Here is a 16,793-nt window from a genome sequence, read left to right on the forward strand (position 1 = left end):
AAGGGGGGAACATGCACTGTGGTCTATAAGAAATTATGGTAATTTTTACAGTATCCACACTAACTGGAAATGTAAGGTTGTCCTGGAAATGTGTGAGATGTGTAACAGCCTCTGATGCTGGGAGTAGATCTGAAGTAGATTGTATGACTCCAATAAGCAAATACACTAAACTATCCCCTCTGTCCTCATACGTCAGGAGTTTAAAAAGTGGCCCACATTTACAGAGCCCCTTGTGAATTCCCCACCTATTGCTGAGGGGCTACCACCATGAATAGGGCCCACACATTAATCTAGCCATTGGGATACCAGATAGTATGCATGGTGTGCTGGACTGTTATGTATAAAGGCTGAGAACACACATCTTGTTTTCTCAGTTATACAGACAAATAGGACAGACGGCAGGGGAGGGGTATCTTTTAACCACTTGACCTCCAGAGGATTTACCCCCCTTAATGACCAGGCCTCTTTTTGCTACTCAGCGCTGCACTAATTCAACTGATAATTGCGCGGTCATGCAATGCTGCACCCAAACAAAATTTACGTCCTTTTTTTCACACAAATAGAGCTTTCTTTTGGTGTAATTTGATCACCTGTGCGCTTTTTATTTTTCACGCTATAAACAAAAAAAGGCCAAAAATTTTGAAGAAAAACAATATTTTTTACTTTCAGCTATAAAAAATATATAGTAAACTCAAAGTTGGTTATAATTTTAGGCCAAAATGTATTCTGCTCCATGTTTTTGGTAAAAAAAATCCCAATAAGTGTATATTGATTGCTTTTTGTGGAAGTTATAGCGTCTACAAACTATGGTATAAATACTGCAATTTACGCCATTTTTCTGCTATACAGCACTGCGCTAGTTTAATGGACAATTGCGCGGTCATGCAATGCGGTACATAAATGAAATTTACTTCCTTTTTTCCCCACAAATTGAGCTTTCTTTTGGGGGTATTTGATTGCCTGTGCGGTTTTTATTTTTTGCGCTATAAAAAAAAAGGCTGACAATTTTGAGGAAAAAAAAACAATATTTTGGACTTTTTGCTATAAAACATGTCCAGTAAAAAAAATGCAAAAATCAAATTTAGTAATAAATTTCTGCCAAAATGCATTCTGTGACATGTCTTTGCTAAAAAAAAAAAAAACAAATACATGTAAATTAATTGGTTTACGTGAAAGTTATAGCATTTACAAATGGCGGGAAAGATACTGGGATTTTTAGTTTTTTTTTTTTTATACTAATAATGGCGGCGATCAGTGACTTATGGCAGGGCTGCGGGACTGCGGCGGACATTCTGACACTGGGGGGTACTGACTTGGGGTCACTGACATCCCCAAAAACACTAATACAGTGATCAGTGCAAAAAAAAAACACTGACACTGTACTAATGGCACTGGGGAGGAAGGGGTTAACTTTATTTTGCAGGGAAGGGTTATCTGAGTGAGGGGAGTGTTTCACTAGGGGGCGGGGGTGTGTGCTGGACGGGACAAGGCTGATCGAGAGAGAGAAACTGTTCTTTCTTGATCAGCTCGTCCTCGAGCTGTCAGGGAAGTGACAGACAGCACAGCTACTGCAGCTGTGCTGTCTGTCACTGTTTGCCGCCGATCACCGGGAAACAGCCGGTAAGGACCGGCTGTGACCCGGCGACTCACATCCGCGGCAGTGATCGGCGGGACAGATAGGGCGGCGGTGCACCTTGCGCGCGCCCCCTATCTGTTTACAAAACACACATTTTAAAACGTGGTGTTGCCTGCCAGTGCCGCCCTGCCGCCGTATTTCTACAGTGGCAGGGCGGCAAGTGGTTAATGAAAGTAAAGTTATTTTTCTCTGGGGGCCAGTTCACACCACAAAAACGCACTCCGGATGCATGCATTTTTGTCCTGGACCTTGCTGCCCAGCTATGTACTGATCCCAGCTTGTGTCCTGACTCTGTCTCTGCCTGATGTTCCTGTACCTCGCTGCCCAACTGTTGAAGATCTTTTGGCTTGTGTCCTGACTACACTCTTGTCTGCCAAGCAAGTGTCCCCATGTTCCAAATCCCGGTTTCCCGCCTAGTGATCTACAGTCATTTGCTTCCTGTAAACCCCAGCTGGTGCTGCCTGCTACATTGGCCCTTGTGCCACTCTGTGTCCGCACACTCCCTGTCTTCACTATCAGTGGTGTTGGACAAGAGGAACAAGAGAAGCCCCCTCTCCACATACAACACCGACTTTGACATCCTGTAGGGTGCGACTCCATACTGGCAGGGTATGGGGGGACAGCAGACCCAGCTGGGGCTCTTTACTGAAATATGGGCAGTAAAAAAAAACATTGATTTTTACCCTGTTTGCCTTGGGAGATGGCGTTTGGTGTGGTGGAGTGAGCACAGAGAGACCTATGTCCTTGGGTATGTTTATACAAAGGGGGCTGTTCTGGCCTTTTATGTAGGTTTATTTTTATAGGTTCTCTGTGGCATGGCATATTTGAGACTCTTCCTCTGTTTCCTTATATACTGTACTTCAGCCTTCCTCTGGTGACTCATGAAGACATGGGGAATTCAACAATTTTCTTTCTATTGGATTGTGAGGGACCCAATTTTTTTTACTAGAGAGGTAGGTATAGGATGGGACTGGCCCAACTTCATATTAAATTGACATGGTGTTATACAGGTGAAACTCGAAAAATTAGAATATCATGCAAAAGTTATTTTATTTCAGTAATGCAACTTAAAAGGTGAAACTAATATATGAGATAGACTCATTACATGCAAAGCAAGATAGTTCAAGCCGTGATTTGTCATAAATGTGATGATTATGGCTTACAGCTCATGAAAACCCCAAATCCACAATCTCAGAAAATGAGAATATTGTGAAAAGGTGCAATATTTTAGGCTCAAAGTGTCCCACTCTAATCAGCTAATTAAGCCATAATACCTGCAAATGGAAGGCACAGTCCTCCATTTTGTTAAGAATTTTCCATGTTGTACCATCTCTCACTCCCAAAGCAGGCTTCCTCCTACAATCATCCCCCCCTCCCTCTCTGTTGAGTGGCGTGTGGTCTGGGTGATAACAGAGGTCACAGGCAAACCAGGCACAGTAGGAGAGCTCCGAGCTATAAAACCCCCAATGGAGCTGGGGCCTAGCTGTCTGGTAGCTGTGCAATCTGGGATATCGTAAAAGTGTAAACCAAGTCCTTCACGGGAGTTCAAAGACATTCCAGAGAAGGCATAAAACTAGACACCACATTCAACATCCATTTTCCCCTATGATTTAATATCTTGGAATATGACAGACTTACATAAAAACCAGGCATATCTTTATATTGGTCACGTTAATACAAATCGTTTGGTATATTACATTCCCTAGCTGAGATCAACAGGAGAGCAGAAAATAAAATCTCCTTAACAATCCCAGCAGGTATGTCTTATTTCATATGTAGACATTTAGCAGACGATTCTGCATATTAATCTACCCGTGGGTGGAATGTCACATGACCTAGGAAAAGTTATGGGTCAAAATATAAGCTATGAGAGTTTCTGGTTATAACTTAGGTCTCCACCTGTAGTTCCCTCCCCAAAAGAGACGATTGGGTTACTGCTCCAGGGAGACACCCTGTGGATTTGCTAGAAAAGCTAGGCTGAGTTGAGCTGGGTGTGAGAGTTGAAGGTATCCCTGCTTTAACATCGAAACTAACAGTGGGAGATCAAAGCATCCTTTTGGCTCATGAGACTTGAAGCTGCTTAACCCAAGGCTTTTTGGCAAGTACTTATCTACCTAAACTTCTTTCTGTTATCTCTGCGCTATGCTATTGTTCCTTGTATTTATATATATAGTATATTGGCTACATCTTTTTCTGTAAATTATTTTTATTGCACTCTTTTGACCTTTTAGTAATAAATCTTACTTTCTGAAAGTGTTGAACTGTTTCTAATGCCTTTAATGCAAACTACGAATTCCTGCCTCTAAAGAGTGTTTTAAACTTGGGTATATCTCTGCCTGTGGTGACAGTGGTATACCGACGATTATTCAACCATCATAGTGTTATTGCTAATATTGCCGAGTTTCCTCTTTCTCTGTACAAAAAGAAGGTGGTGGCAGCAGTGTGAAGGGTTAATTGCGTAATTAATCTGACCCAGTAACAATCGCTACCAGGCTGCCGGTACACAGACTGTGGTCTATTAGCTGGAAAATCTGTGTGCAGGGTGCAGCTGGGCGTGGCATTGTTACGCATGTGACAGCGCGGTTTTAGATTGGCTAGTCCTTCTGTCACGAGTTTGGTGAGAAGGGCTGGGGTCTGACGCCACGATCGTCACAATCATCCCTTCAAGGAGTTAAACCCTGGAGACTTAACTTAACAGGCCTGTGCAACACATAGACTCACACAGTGTTACAATCCCACAGTATACAAGTGAATTTGGGACTGAGCCTAAAGAGACTTCAGTTCAGTTGGGGGACATATTGCTGCTATAGGGGGTTAATTCTGATCTATAGCTATACTGAATATATATATATATGAATATTGTGTTTATTGATGTTATTGTGCCAATTCTAGAAGGTTTGTGTATTCAGTGCATTTAACTATTTTCCAAGTTAATTTGCAGTCTATTTGCAGAGTTTTACCTGTCTTATTAAATCTGTTATAAAACTTCCCACAAAGTGTACTGGTGTGCTGTGGATCCAATATATATACATATACAGTAGATAGGCTCAGAAAGAACCTGAAGGCAGACTATGAAAAGGCACCAGAAGCTTTTGATAACAGATCAGTGGTATAGGAAGAATTATGACCTAAATGTTCGGATCCATGATTTACAGCCAGGTGACAAGGTGTTGCTATGGAATCTGGGCCCCTCTAGAAAGCATAAATTAGCTGATCGGTGGAGTTCTCAACAATACGTCATTTGCAGGCAGTTCTCTAGCCTGTCTGTATACCAAATCCAGCCTGATGGCAAGACAGGTCCCTTAAAGACCTGGCATCAAACCACCTACTGCCCCTTAGTGAAACTGTCAGAATACCTGTGAGAACTTCATCACCCAAACCATCTTCCTCCAGGCGAGTTCCAGTCATCAGGTCTCAATCTCTTCCATCAGATGAGGCTGCAATTGGAGGAGATGATAGTGATGATGATTTGGAGGTTGGATGGTTGTGGCCATATGAGTCCATGGATGCCACTTCATCCACGTCCACTGCTAACCAGCACTCAGACATGCTTCGGCCCGATTCACCTGAATTTATACCGGAAAACACAGAGCTAATAGAGGAAGACTATATCCGTCTCTGAACCGGATGAGGAACTTCTGGATGAGAATGCCTCTCAACCTGAAGAAGGATTTTCTGAGGAAAGCCACCTTGGACCTGATGAAGAACCCTGTGAAGAGATGAAACTTGAGCCCAAAGAACAGAGAGTTAAGAGAACAGTGAGACCCCCACTCAGAATAATAAATTACACCCCTGGAACCAGCTCAGAAGAAACCCCTATTTCTCCAGAAGAAGAGAGAATTGAATCCCCTCAACCTGTACTTCAACTAGAAGATGATTGTGCAGATGAAGGTCCCTCATGGCTTCTAGAATCAAGATCTAAGCAACCGGTGCGACCTCCTCAGAGACTCACGACTTATCCAGTAATAGCACAGAAGAAGCTGTAACTACTGTGCGAAGATCACCTGAGGTGTCCACCCTGTCCATAGACGTATCAAAGGACTTGAGTCCTCCCCAGGCCATCAGCACACCTTGGTGGAATTTCCCCCTACCCACCTCATTTGTTAAGAGGTGGTGCAAATTGAGTCTACCTTCTCAAAGAAAGGGTGTATAATTTGAAATGTTGTGTAGTTTTTGCAAAATTGTTGAAATTTGTAGCTCCAAAATCTCCTGGCAGATGGCTGCATTGACTCTGGACTTAATGAATCACAGTGGACCAACACCAGCAGATGACATAGCTCTCCAAATCAACACAGACTGTGGAAATTTCACACTGAACTTCAAGCATCTTGCAGTGTGTGCCTCTCCATTCTTCCTCCATACTCTGGGTCCTTAGTTTCCAAATGAGATGCAAACGTTGCTCTCATCAGAAAAGAGGACTTTGGAAGAGGAGCAACAGACCAGGTCTGTTTTTCTTTAGCCCAGGTAAGACACTTCTGACGTTGTTTGTTGTTCAGGAGTGGCTTGACAAGAGGAATATGACATTTGAAGCCCATGTCCAGGATCCGTCTGTGTGTGGTGGCTCTTGATGCACTGACTCCAGCCTCAGTCCACTCCTTGTGAAAGTCCCCAACACTTTTGAATGGCCTTTTCCTGACAATCCTCTCCAGGCTGCGGTCATCCCTGCTGCTTGTGCACCTTTTTCTTCCACACTTTTCCCTTAGACATAACTTTCTATTAATGTGCTTTGATACAGCACTTTGGGAACATCCAACTTCTTTTGCAATTACCTTTTGAGGCTTTCCCTCCTTACGGAGGGCGTCAATGATGGTTTTCTGCACAACTGTCAGATCAACAGTCTGTCAGGGCAGGAACGCTGGAATGGGCGGGCAGGCAGGCCTATGGTACGGTCACGCTGCGACTGACGACAGCCACTACCCACAGACCAGAGTCCCTCAGGGCGCGGAGTCTAAGCCCCAGGCTACCCTTCACCAGGGCCCCTGATGGTGGGGATGGACTTGACGCAGCCTGAGACCAGGTCGCGGCCCCCGAGTGACCCCAGCTGCGATAACGACTGCCGCCAATGGCGTACAGCTGGTGGGAGCTAGATGGGAACACGAGTAGAGTAGTCAGACAAGCCGGGTCAATAACAACGGAGCAGACAGTACTAGACGGTAGGCAAAGAATACTCAGGTCACGGGCCGGGTTCAGCAACGGGAGGTCAGATAAAGGGTTAACGCAGAGAGTAGTCTTGTCCAAGCCGAGTCGGTTACCAGAAGAGCAATGGGAACAACACAAGAGCTTGCAACAGGGCAACATACAGGACACAAGTGCAGAGCACACTTGCAGACAGCAGGTTTAAATGTGCTCAACCACACCCTTCTGAGGAGGAGCCGCAGAAGCCTGAAGGCATAAAGGTTCCCACCATGCTTTGCAGAAAACCAAGATGGATGCCAGCTCATGGAGATGCACAAGCTCTGAAGAAAGGTAGGACCTTGACACTTTCCCATGATTGTGATTCCTACTGAACCAGACTGAGAGACCATTTAAAGGCTCAGGAACCCTTTGCAGGTGTTATGGCTTAATTAGCTGATTAGAGTGGGACACTTTGAGCCTAGAATATTGCACCTTTTCACAATATTCTCATTTTCTGAGATTGTGGATTTGGGGTTTTCATGAGCTGTAAGCCATAATCATCACAATTATGACAAATCACAGCTTGAACTATCTTGCTTTGCATGTAATGAGTCTATCTCATATATTAGTTTCACTTTTTAAGTTGCATTACTGAAATAAATGAACTTTTGCACAATATTCAAATTTTTCGAGTTTCACCTGTATATGGTTCATCACAGAATTAAGGAGAGAAGTGCCCGTTAATTCCAGTGGCTACTTCAGGGGTGAGCGCTACATACACTTAATACAAGAGACAAACAATTGAAAGGTTTCTGACTGGCTTATCAAACACTTGTGATCTTGTTGTTAAGATAAAAAAATCCTACCCTATCAATTGATGCCAACTGTAGTGTTTACAACCTTTGTTTACTAGGACATTAAATAATTGCTTAATTGCCCAATTAACATAAGGATGTTTTTACACTACTATTTGCATTGGTCTTTGGAATAGAGTTTGTGTAGGGAGAGTCTGCCAATTCTATTCTATATTTGATTATTATTATTATTATACAGTATTTATAAAGCGCCAAAAGTTTGCTCAGCGCTATACATTATAAAGGGGGACAGAACATGTGACAGAACAATGACAATACAATGCAAAACATGAGGGGATTGAGGGCCCTGCTCTTTCGAGCTTACAATCTAGGAGGGAGGGGATGGTGGCACAGGAGGAGATAGCTGTGGGGGATGGAGTGGTAGGAAGAGTGGAGGAGGTCGGCAAGTTAGCAGGGGGTGGGGTAGGCTTCCCTGAATAGATGGCTTTTCAGGGTGCGCCTAAATATTAATTTCCTTTTAATGTGTAAATGGAAATCTAGCTGTTACCAAATTTTCTGTCTATGCATGTTCTTTCAAGAATATAAATACATTATGTCACACACATATTGCATATCCTGCAGATTGTGGGTGGAGCTACTTTCCCTTATCCGTTTATCTCAAATGAAAAAACTTGGAATCAACATGGCCAGGAAATCTAAATAATTTCTCTCATTATCTGTCTAGCTACAAAGATCTCCAATGGGTTCTATAAGAATGTATAGCATGTTTGTCACTAAATGCTTTGAATTTTCATTACAGTACAGCCCTGATGTCAGAAGACATCACAACAATGTCCCACTTCCAACATCTCATCACCATCCAATGTTGTGTAAATTTTTCTATTCATATTTTAAGGCTTAGTATGTGTGTTACCCCCAATATAACAGTTCTTACTTGTCTCTATCCACAGTGAAACCAGCTTTCTGGAGAGCCTCACAACAATGATCAGCTTCTGAGTTCGACATCTTCTCATCACGATGCAATGTTATCTCCAGTGTGGTCAGAATTTTGTTTTTGGTGATAACTGAGCATAGATCCTTATAGCATGCTAATGTTGCATTACAGTAACAAACCCTGGTGGGAGAAATATGAAACAGGTTTGGAATCATTTTCCAGTGAATGGCAGACGTAGAAACATTCCAATGCATAATTAGTGGACGGGGTCTTAGAAAATGAAATGTTTGGACATTGAAAAGATTATTTAATGTAATATTGGATGACCTCCCCTGTAAAATGTACAACTTAGGTGAGCTGTCACCCATCTGAAAAGTGTTGGTCTGAATTTACACTGTTCAGGGTACATTGCAATGTGTGTGGTAATGAGCCAATATAGTTTCCCTTTCACACTAACCTGCAGCACATAGATGTGAACCATAGTAAATAATGGGATTTTTACTTCACATGCATTTTCATGCACCAGAATACACGAGTATTACACAAGTGTGAATGGGCCATTAAGGCTGATATTGCATACATAAAGAAGACTCATCTAACCAATACTGAACTCTTTAAAGTGATATTAAAGCAAGTTAAAAAAAACAACAACAAACATAAATAATGTTATACTTACCTCCTCTTCTGGGGACCCACACCAGAGCTCCTGGCTCCTCCCTCCTGCCCCATAGCAAACAGCTTGATCCCGAGCTGCTGCTCTGTGTGTCCATTTACACATGAGCCATAGCTCAGCCATGCCCTCTCTCTCTCCTCATTGGCCGTCTCAGCCAATGAGGAGGCAGAGTCTCCGGTTAACCGAGGCTCTCGTGCACATCGCTGGATCGTGATGGGGATCAGGTAAGTATCTGGGGGCACTGCTGCACACAATACATAGAATGCATGAAGGTAAACAACCTTAAGCCTTTAGAACCACTTTTTCCTAAAAACTGATCAGGTAAACCCAATTTGTTTTTCTCCTCACATTTACAGTTTATTGACAGTTCTAGTCGGTAGGTATGGACTCAATTTTTGTGCAAGTTCTCCAGACACAAATGTTTTAAACCATAATGCACTGTTTAGTCTAAAAACAATGGCAGCAGTCTTATAAACCAGGCCCCTCACAACAAAAGGGGGTATAGTGTTAGTGTATTGGAAGCTTGTTGGCCGGTGCAGTTAGATGACTCTGTCCCCATTACTGTATGACAAAGGGAAAGTTTTAGTTAGTTGTTAGCTCCCCTTTTAGAGAAGGCCTTCCTTTAGTGATGCAATGGGTAAAGTTAGTGCCCACATATATGCCAGTGGTGGGAAAAGTCTAGTGTAGCTGAGGCATGGGGACAAGATATCCTAGAGCTGATAAGATGTACAGTCAGGTCCATAAATATTGGGACATCGACACAATTCTAACATTTTTGGCTCTATACACCACCACAATGGATTTGAAATTAAACGAACAAGATGTGCTTTAACTGCAGACTGTCAGCTTTAATTTGAGGGTATTTACATCCAAATCAGGTGAACGGTGTAGGAATTACAACTGTTTGCATATGTGCCTCCCACTTGTTAAGGGACCAAAAGTAATGGGACAATTGGCTTCTCAGCTGTTCCATGGCCAGGTGTGTGTTATTCCCTCATTATCCCAATTACAATGAGCAGATAAAAGGTCCAGAGTTCATTTCAAGTGTGCTATTTGCATTTGGAATCTGTTGCTGTCAACTCTCAAGATGAGATCCAAAGAGCTGTCACTATCAGTGAAGCAAGCCATCATTAGGCTGAAAAAACAACAAAACAAACCCATCAGAGAGATAGCAAAAACATTAGGCGTGGCCAAAACAACTGTTTGGAACATTCTTAAAAAGAAGGAACGCACCGGTGAGCTCAGCAACACCAACAGACCCGGAAGACCACGGAAAACAACTGTGGTGGATGACCGAAGAATTCTTTCCCTGGTGAAGAAAACACCCTTCACAACAGTTGGCCAGATCAAGAACACTCTCCAGGAGGTAGGTGTATGGGTGTCAAAGTCAACAATCAAGAGAAGACTTCACCAGAGTGAATACAGAGGGTTCACCACAAGATGTAAACCATTGGTGAGCCTCAAAAACAGGAAGGCCAGATTAGAGTTTGCCAAACGACATCTAAAAAAGCCTTCACAGTTCTGGAACAACATCCTATAGACAGATGAGACCAAGATCAACTTGTACCAGAGTGATGGGAAGAGAAGAGTATGGAGAAGGAAAGGAACTGCTCATGATCCTAAGCATACCACCTCATCAGTGAAGCATGGTGGTGGTAGTGTCATGGCGTGGGCATGTATGGCTGCCAATGGAACTGGTTCTCTTGTATTTATTGATGATGTGACTGCTGACAAAAGCAGCCGGATGAATTGTGAAGTGTTTCGGGCATTATCATCTGCTCATATTCAGCCAAATGCTTCAGAACTCATTGGACGCCACTTCACAGTGCAGATGGACAATGACCCAAAGCAGACTGCAAAAGCAACCAAAGAGTTTTTTAAGGGAAAGAAGTGGAATGTTATGCAATGGCCAAGTCAATCACCTGACCTGAATCGGATTGAGCATGCATTTCACTTGCTAAAGACAAAACTGAAGGGAAAATGCCCCAAGAACAAGCAGGAACTGAAGACAGTTGCAGTAGAGGCCTGGCAGAGCATCACCAGAGATGAAACCCAGTGTCTGGTGATGTCTATGTGTTCCAGACTTCAGTCTGTAATTGACTGCAAAGGATTTGCAACCAAGTATTAAAAAGTGAAAGTTTGATTTATGATTATTATTCTGTCCCATTATTTTTGGTCCCTTAGCAAGTGGGAGGCACATATGCAAACCGTTGTAATTCCTACACCGTTCACCTGATTTGGATGTAAATACCCTCAAATTAAAGCTGACAGTCTGCAGTTAAAACACATCTTGTTTGTTTCATTTCAAATCCATTGTGGTGGTGTATAGAGCTAAAAATGTTAGAATTGTGTTGATGTCCCAATATTTATGGACCTGACTGTATACTCCTGCAAAGATGATCTAGAGGGCCCTTTGCAGGGCTGAATTCCTGGGCAAGGTGGAACAAATCATTTGTGGATAGTGGTGGAAGCTTGGGAATAAGTGTGCCATCAAGAAGTGTGCTCACCTGGGTGAAACTATAGAAGGGATTGGGAGGAGACTGGTACACTAAAGAAAGCACCTAGATCCCCCCAACCCTCAACCATAAGTCCTGTGACTTGGTGAAGGAAGCTTAATGCTGTGAAGTTAGTATACTTGGAGAAGTGGTTCGAACTCTGTGATGCTCCCTAGAAGGATTGGTTGTGTAGAGGGAAGATTGCAAAAAAAAAAGTGTGCTTGTGCTCTGCAATGAAAGGACTGCTGCAGAATGTTTAACCTTACATGTGGCATTCTGCGACAAAGAATTCTGCTACTATGTCCAATGTGATACTGTATGTCACGTAAAAGTTAGTAAAGTGCGGAAAATGCATTTTTTGTGTGGACATTCATTTTTTCATCAATATTAAAGTGTTACTAAACCCATAACAGTAAAATCAGTTTGTATATGCAGTAAAGTATGCTTGTTTTACTCACTGTGGAACCTAAAGTGGCAATCCTCCACATTGTGTAAAAAGGCTGTTTGATCCTGTCTTCTTTTTTCCTCCCTTTCTTTTACTGTCTCCAGTCTATCTTCTGATAGTACAGAGCTCTAGGAGTCACTCTAGCAATACACACTAAACTGAGCGTGTGCAAAGATTTTTTTTTTCTTTGGGAGGGTGCATGTGATCAGCACAAGGCCAATCAGCAACTGTCCAGACAGAGGGTCAGGGGTTATGCAGCCTCATAGGACAGCCAGAGCAGAATGAAAACTCTTCTTATAAGCTTTACCCAGTGATCAGCTGAACACTGATAGAAGTCACAAGACTGCTATATACTGATGAGAAAAGGTATTTAGCAGTTTATTTTACAAAAAAAATTGCATTTCGGTGTTCTGTGTACTGTAGGAGACCAGATATAGTGAATGCAGGGTCCTGGGTTCAGTAACATTTTAAGGCCTTTGGTTGGGGTTGTCGAGAGTGGGCCTCAGGCCATATGACACAAGATGGTGGAGAGTTTAACGCAGGGTGTAACATGTTATGAAAGGAGTAGGAAAAGCTTAGGGCCTACGTCTGTATCATCAGAAATCTCCTGTGTTGGGTTGGACTGGGCAGGCTTCACTCTGCTTTTCTTGGCAGGTGCTGCCTTGAGTTCAGGCCTATTCAGCGCTGACTCTCCACTCCATTAGTTGTAAGTTCCTGGTTTGCTGAGCTTTCCCGCTAGGCTGTTGTACTGTTTTTAAATTCTACAATACATCATTTCCTGCATTCTGAGCCTGTGTGTTTACTGCCGCCGCACTACACTGCACCTTTCCCACAAATGCACTGGTATTGTTCCTGTCCTGCCGTTGGCCATTTCACACTGCTGTATTTATCTACAGTCTCCTAACTACTGCATTTATAGACCTACCAATGTTCTGCATCTCTTGTATATTTTGGCCTAGTCTTGCTCAGTAAAACGGGATCTTTCACTTACATGTAAAATCTTTTTTATAAAGCATATCACAAAACACAGGGTTTAGTAACCGTTACTGTTGGGTATATATTGCCACATACAAATTAATGGGCACTGACGCTCAAAGTGAACAGGGGGTTAAACTCAACAAACTGGCTACCCTTCTTTCTCTCCTCTGAGCTACCCACTATCATTCTTCTAGACTTCAACATCCCTATCAATATCAATAACCCGGCTACATCCCAACTCTTCCACATAACCTCTTCTTTTGCACTAGCACAGTGCATACAGTCCTCCACTCACTCTGATGGGAACACTCTTGACCTTGTCTTCTCTCACTTTTGCACTCCCTGCAACCTCACAAACGCCCCCTTTCCTCTCTCCGATCACAACCTCATCACCTACTCCGTCTCCTCACCCTCAAACACCTATCCCTCCAAACGGCCAACAATTACCAGCAGAAACCTCCGGAACTGGAACCCTGGTCCCTTCCACTCTGCAACTGACCAACTTTACGACAGTATCCTTCCCGTCATGCCTTGACCTGGCCACTACTGTCTATAACAACTCGCTTTCAGCCACTCTAGACTCGCTCGCACCCCCAACAACACGAAGCATTAGGCCCCGACCTCTACAACCCTGGCAGACCGACCACACCAGAAACTTCATACGACAATCATGCGTTGGACCGACTATGGCGTAAAACCAAATCCCAACAAGCTTTCACCCACTATTAATCTGCCTTCTTAACGTACACTTCCTCCTTTCACGCTGCAAAACAAGCCTACTTTATTACCCTCATTAATACCTTCTCCTCCAGTCCTCGCCGGCTCTTCACTTTTAACACTCTACTTTCTCCGCCTCCACCTCCACCCAGTACCTCACTTACCGCCCACAAGATTGGTAACCACTTCAAAAACAAGATTGACACAATTTGTAGGGACATCGCCACTGCTCAGACACCCACCCCACTTAACACTCCTCACACAATAACTCCCTCAACACTTTGCTCCCTTGACCTCACTACTACCAAAGAGGTCACTAAGATTTTCTCCGAAGCCCACCTTACCACCTGCCCCCTGGACCCTGTCCCCTCACAACTCCTGCGGTCCCCCTCCTCTTCCATCCTATGCTCCCTCACTCACATCTTCAATCTTTCCCTCTCCACCGGTACCTTCCCCTCCCCTCTAAAGCACGTGCACATCACTCCCATACTTAAGAAACCCTCCCTGGACTGACCTGAACAACTTAAGACCCATCTCCCTACTGCCATTTACCTTTAAAGTCCTAGAATGCTTAGTCTACAATCGCCTAAGCTCCCATCTCACCAACAACAACCTTCTCAACCCTTTACAGTCCGGCTTCCGCCCCCTACACGCCACCAAAACTGCCCTACTAAAACTCACCAATGACCTACTAACCGCCAAAACCAATGGCCACTATACTATACTCCTACTACTTGACCTCTCTGCGGCTTTTGACACAGTTGACCACCCCCTCCTCCTCAAAAAACTGCACTCTCTTGGCCTCAGAGACTCCGCTCTCTCCTGGTTCTCCTCCTATCTATCGCAGCGCTCCTTCAGTGTTACCTATAACACTGTCACCTCCCCTTCACTCCCTCTCTCTGTTGGGGTCCCTCAAGGTTCTGTCCTCGGACCCTTCCTCTTCTCCATCTACACCTCCTCCCTTGGCCAATTGAAAAAATCCCACCGCTTCAACTACCATCTCTTTGCCGACGACACACAAATCTATCTCTCTACCCTTCACCTTACCCCCTCAGTCTCCAATCGCATCACCAGCCTACTAAGTGACATATCGGACTGGATGTCACTCCACTTCCTCAAACTCAACCTTTCCAAAACTGAACTCGTAGCATTCCCCCCAGCCTGTGTCCCCCCCGACTTCTCCATCAAGATCAACAACACTACCATCAGTCCCACCCCTTACGCCATGGTACTAGGTGTAATCCCAGACTCCCATGGTACTAGGTGTAATCCCAGACTCCAATCTGTCCTTTCATCCCCAGGTTGAATCGCTGACAAACTCATGTAGTCTTCACCTCCGCAACATCTCCAAGATACGACCGTTCCTAACCTCAGAAACCACTAAGCAACTCATTCACTCCCTTATTATATCACGCCTTGACTACTGTAACTCCCTCTTCACTGGCCTACCTCATCGCAGGCTATCCACACTCCAGTCCATCATGAACGCTGCTGCCAGACTCATTCACCTTACTAACCACTCTGCATCTGCCACCCCTCTCTGCCAATCCCTCCACTGGCTTCCAATTGCCCAGCGGATAAAATTCGAAACACTAACGTATAAAGCCGTTCATAACACTGCCCCTAATTGCATCACCGACCTTGTCTCTAAATACCACCCAAACCATACTCTCCGCTCCTCGCAAGACCTCTCCTACCACTCCATCCCCCACAGCTAATTACCTCTTCTACCACTATCCCCTCCATCCTAAATTGTAAGCTCCAAGGAGCAGGGCCCTCTAATCCCTCTTGTACTGAATTGTATTGTTACTGTACTGTCTCCCTCCATAATGTAAAGTGCTGAGCAAACTGTCGGCACTATATAAGTCCTGTATAATAATAATATTAATAACTGTGAGCTGAGGGTCTAAAAAGTCAGGTTCAGAGTCACACTAATGCAATGTCAGCTGCCCCTCCCTGAACTCTCAGCACACTGACAAAGGACTGTTGGGAAAGCAGCCTTTTATAGTATGCAGAATGCTACTTAGGTCAAAACCATCACTGGCTAAAGTCTTGCACTTGACCAGAGGCAAGGTGCCAGTCTTTGGACAATGAGGGCTTTGGCAATGCATTATGCAATGCTTGATGGAGCTATTCCTACCAAACATCCCAAAAGTTTGATATTCGGCCGAATGTATGAAGAGCTAATGTGCAATCCAAACTTAGGTTCAGACTGAACACTTAGCTTATCCCACATGATCAACAAGGTAGGCCTGTCTCTCGATCAATATACTGAATTGGAGCAATTTGTCTCTCCTTACAACACTGGACATTACAGCTTTATGGATCATATTTTAGGGTTTCTTCAGTGAAAGTTGTATCATTTTTTGACTCTTGGTAGTATTAGAGGCCAGATTTAGGCTTTTGGTATTCTTTTCCTTTGTATTTGACTGTAAAGACAATTGTGTAGGGGGATTAGGTGCATAGCTACTCCTGTACATAACTAATAAAAGGTATAAAGTGAGCGCTCCTAAGTAAGCAGCTAAGGCACTAAAGGTAATCACAGTATACCTACAAGTAACAGATAAAAACAGAGTGCAGCGCTAAAAAATATGAATACAAACGAGAAAAGTCCGTAATAATTAAATAGATGTATATCTTAAAGAATCCCAAGGAATAGCTGATAAAGCCCGGAGACAATGGAAAGAGTGCGCACTCACCGGACGCGCATGGAAAATGCGCATATAATAAATATCCCCTGGAATCTTTATGGAAATGAAGAGAATAAGCTCCAACTCTGTAAATCAATCAGCCTGGAGATGTATGAGAGAAGTCCGGAGATCCCCTTTACAGGTGGTAAGGTAATCAGCCAGGATCCAGAGCTCCGTCCCTCCGGTGGTGGTAAACACACACTACAGGAATCCTGCAAATGGATTTAGCTCCCAAACAGGAACCAAAAAACAGGTGCCCATAGTGTAGTAATTCAAACCAATTTTAATAAAACAA

General features: G+C 43.7%; 1 protein-coding gene across 2 annotated transcripts in view; it reads right to left on the reverse strand.

Annotated features, from left to right (window-relative positions):
• The window catches only part of LOC149440225 (NACHT, LRR and PYD domains-containing protein 3-like), a 141,104-nt gene that overhangs the window by 788 nt on the left and 123,523 nt on the right, over window positions 1-16,793 (reverse strand). For both annotated transcript variants that reach the window (XM_089658889.1, XM_089658888.1), the window contains exon 9: window positions 8,501-8,680. In XM_089658889.1, the coding sequence (XP_089515015.1) occupies window positions 8,501-8,680 (180 nt within the window). The remainder of the gene's footprint in view (window positions 1-8,500; window positions 8,681-16,793) is intronic.

This window comes from Staurois parvus, unplaced genomic scaffold (assembly GCF_062004578.1).
Source record: "Staurois parvus isolate SC_StPar_1 unplaced genomic scaffold, SC_StPar_1.0 ptg001110l, whole genome shotgun sequence".
Classification (NCBI taxonomy): Eukaryota; Metazoa; Chordata; class Amphibia; order Anura; family Ranidae; genus Staurois; species Staurois parvus.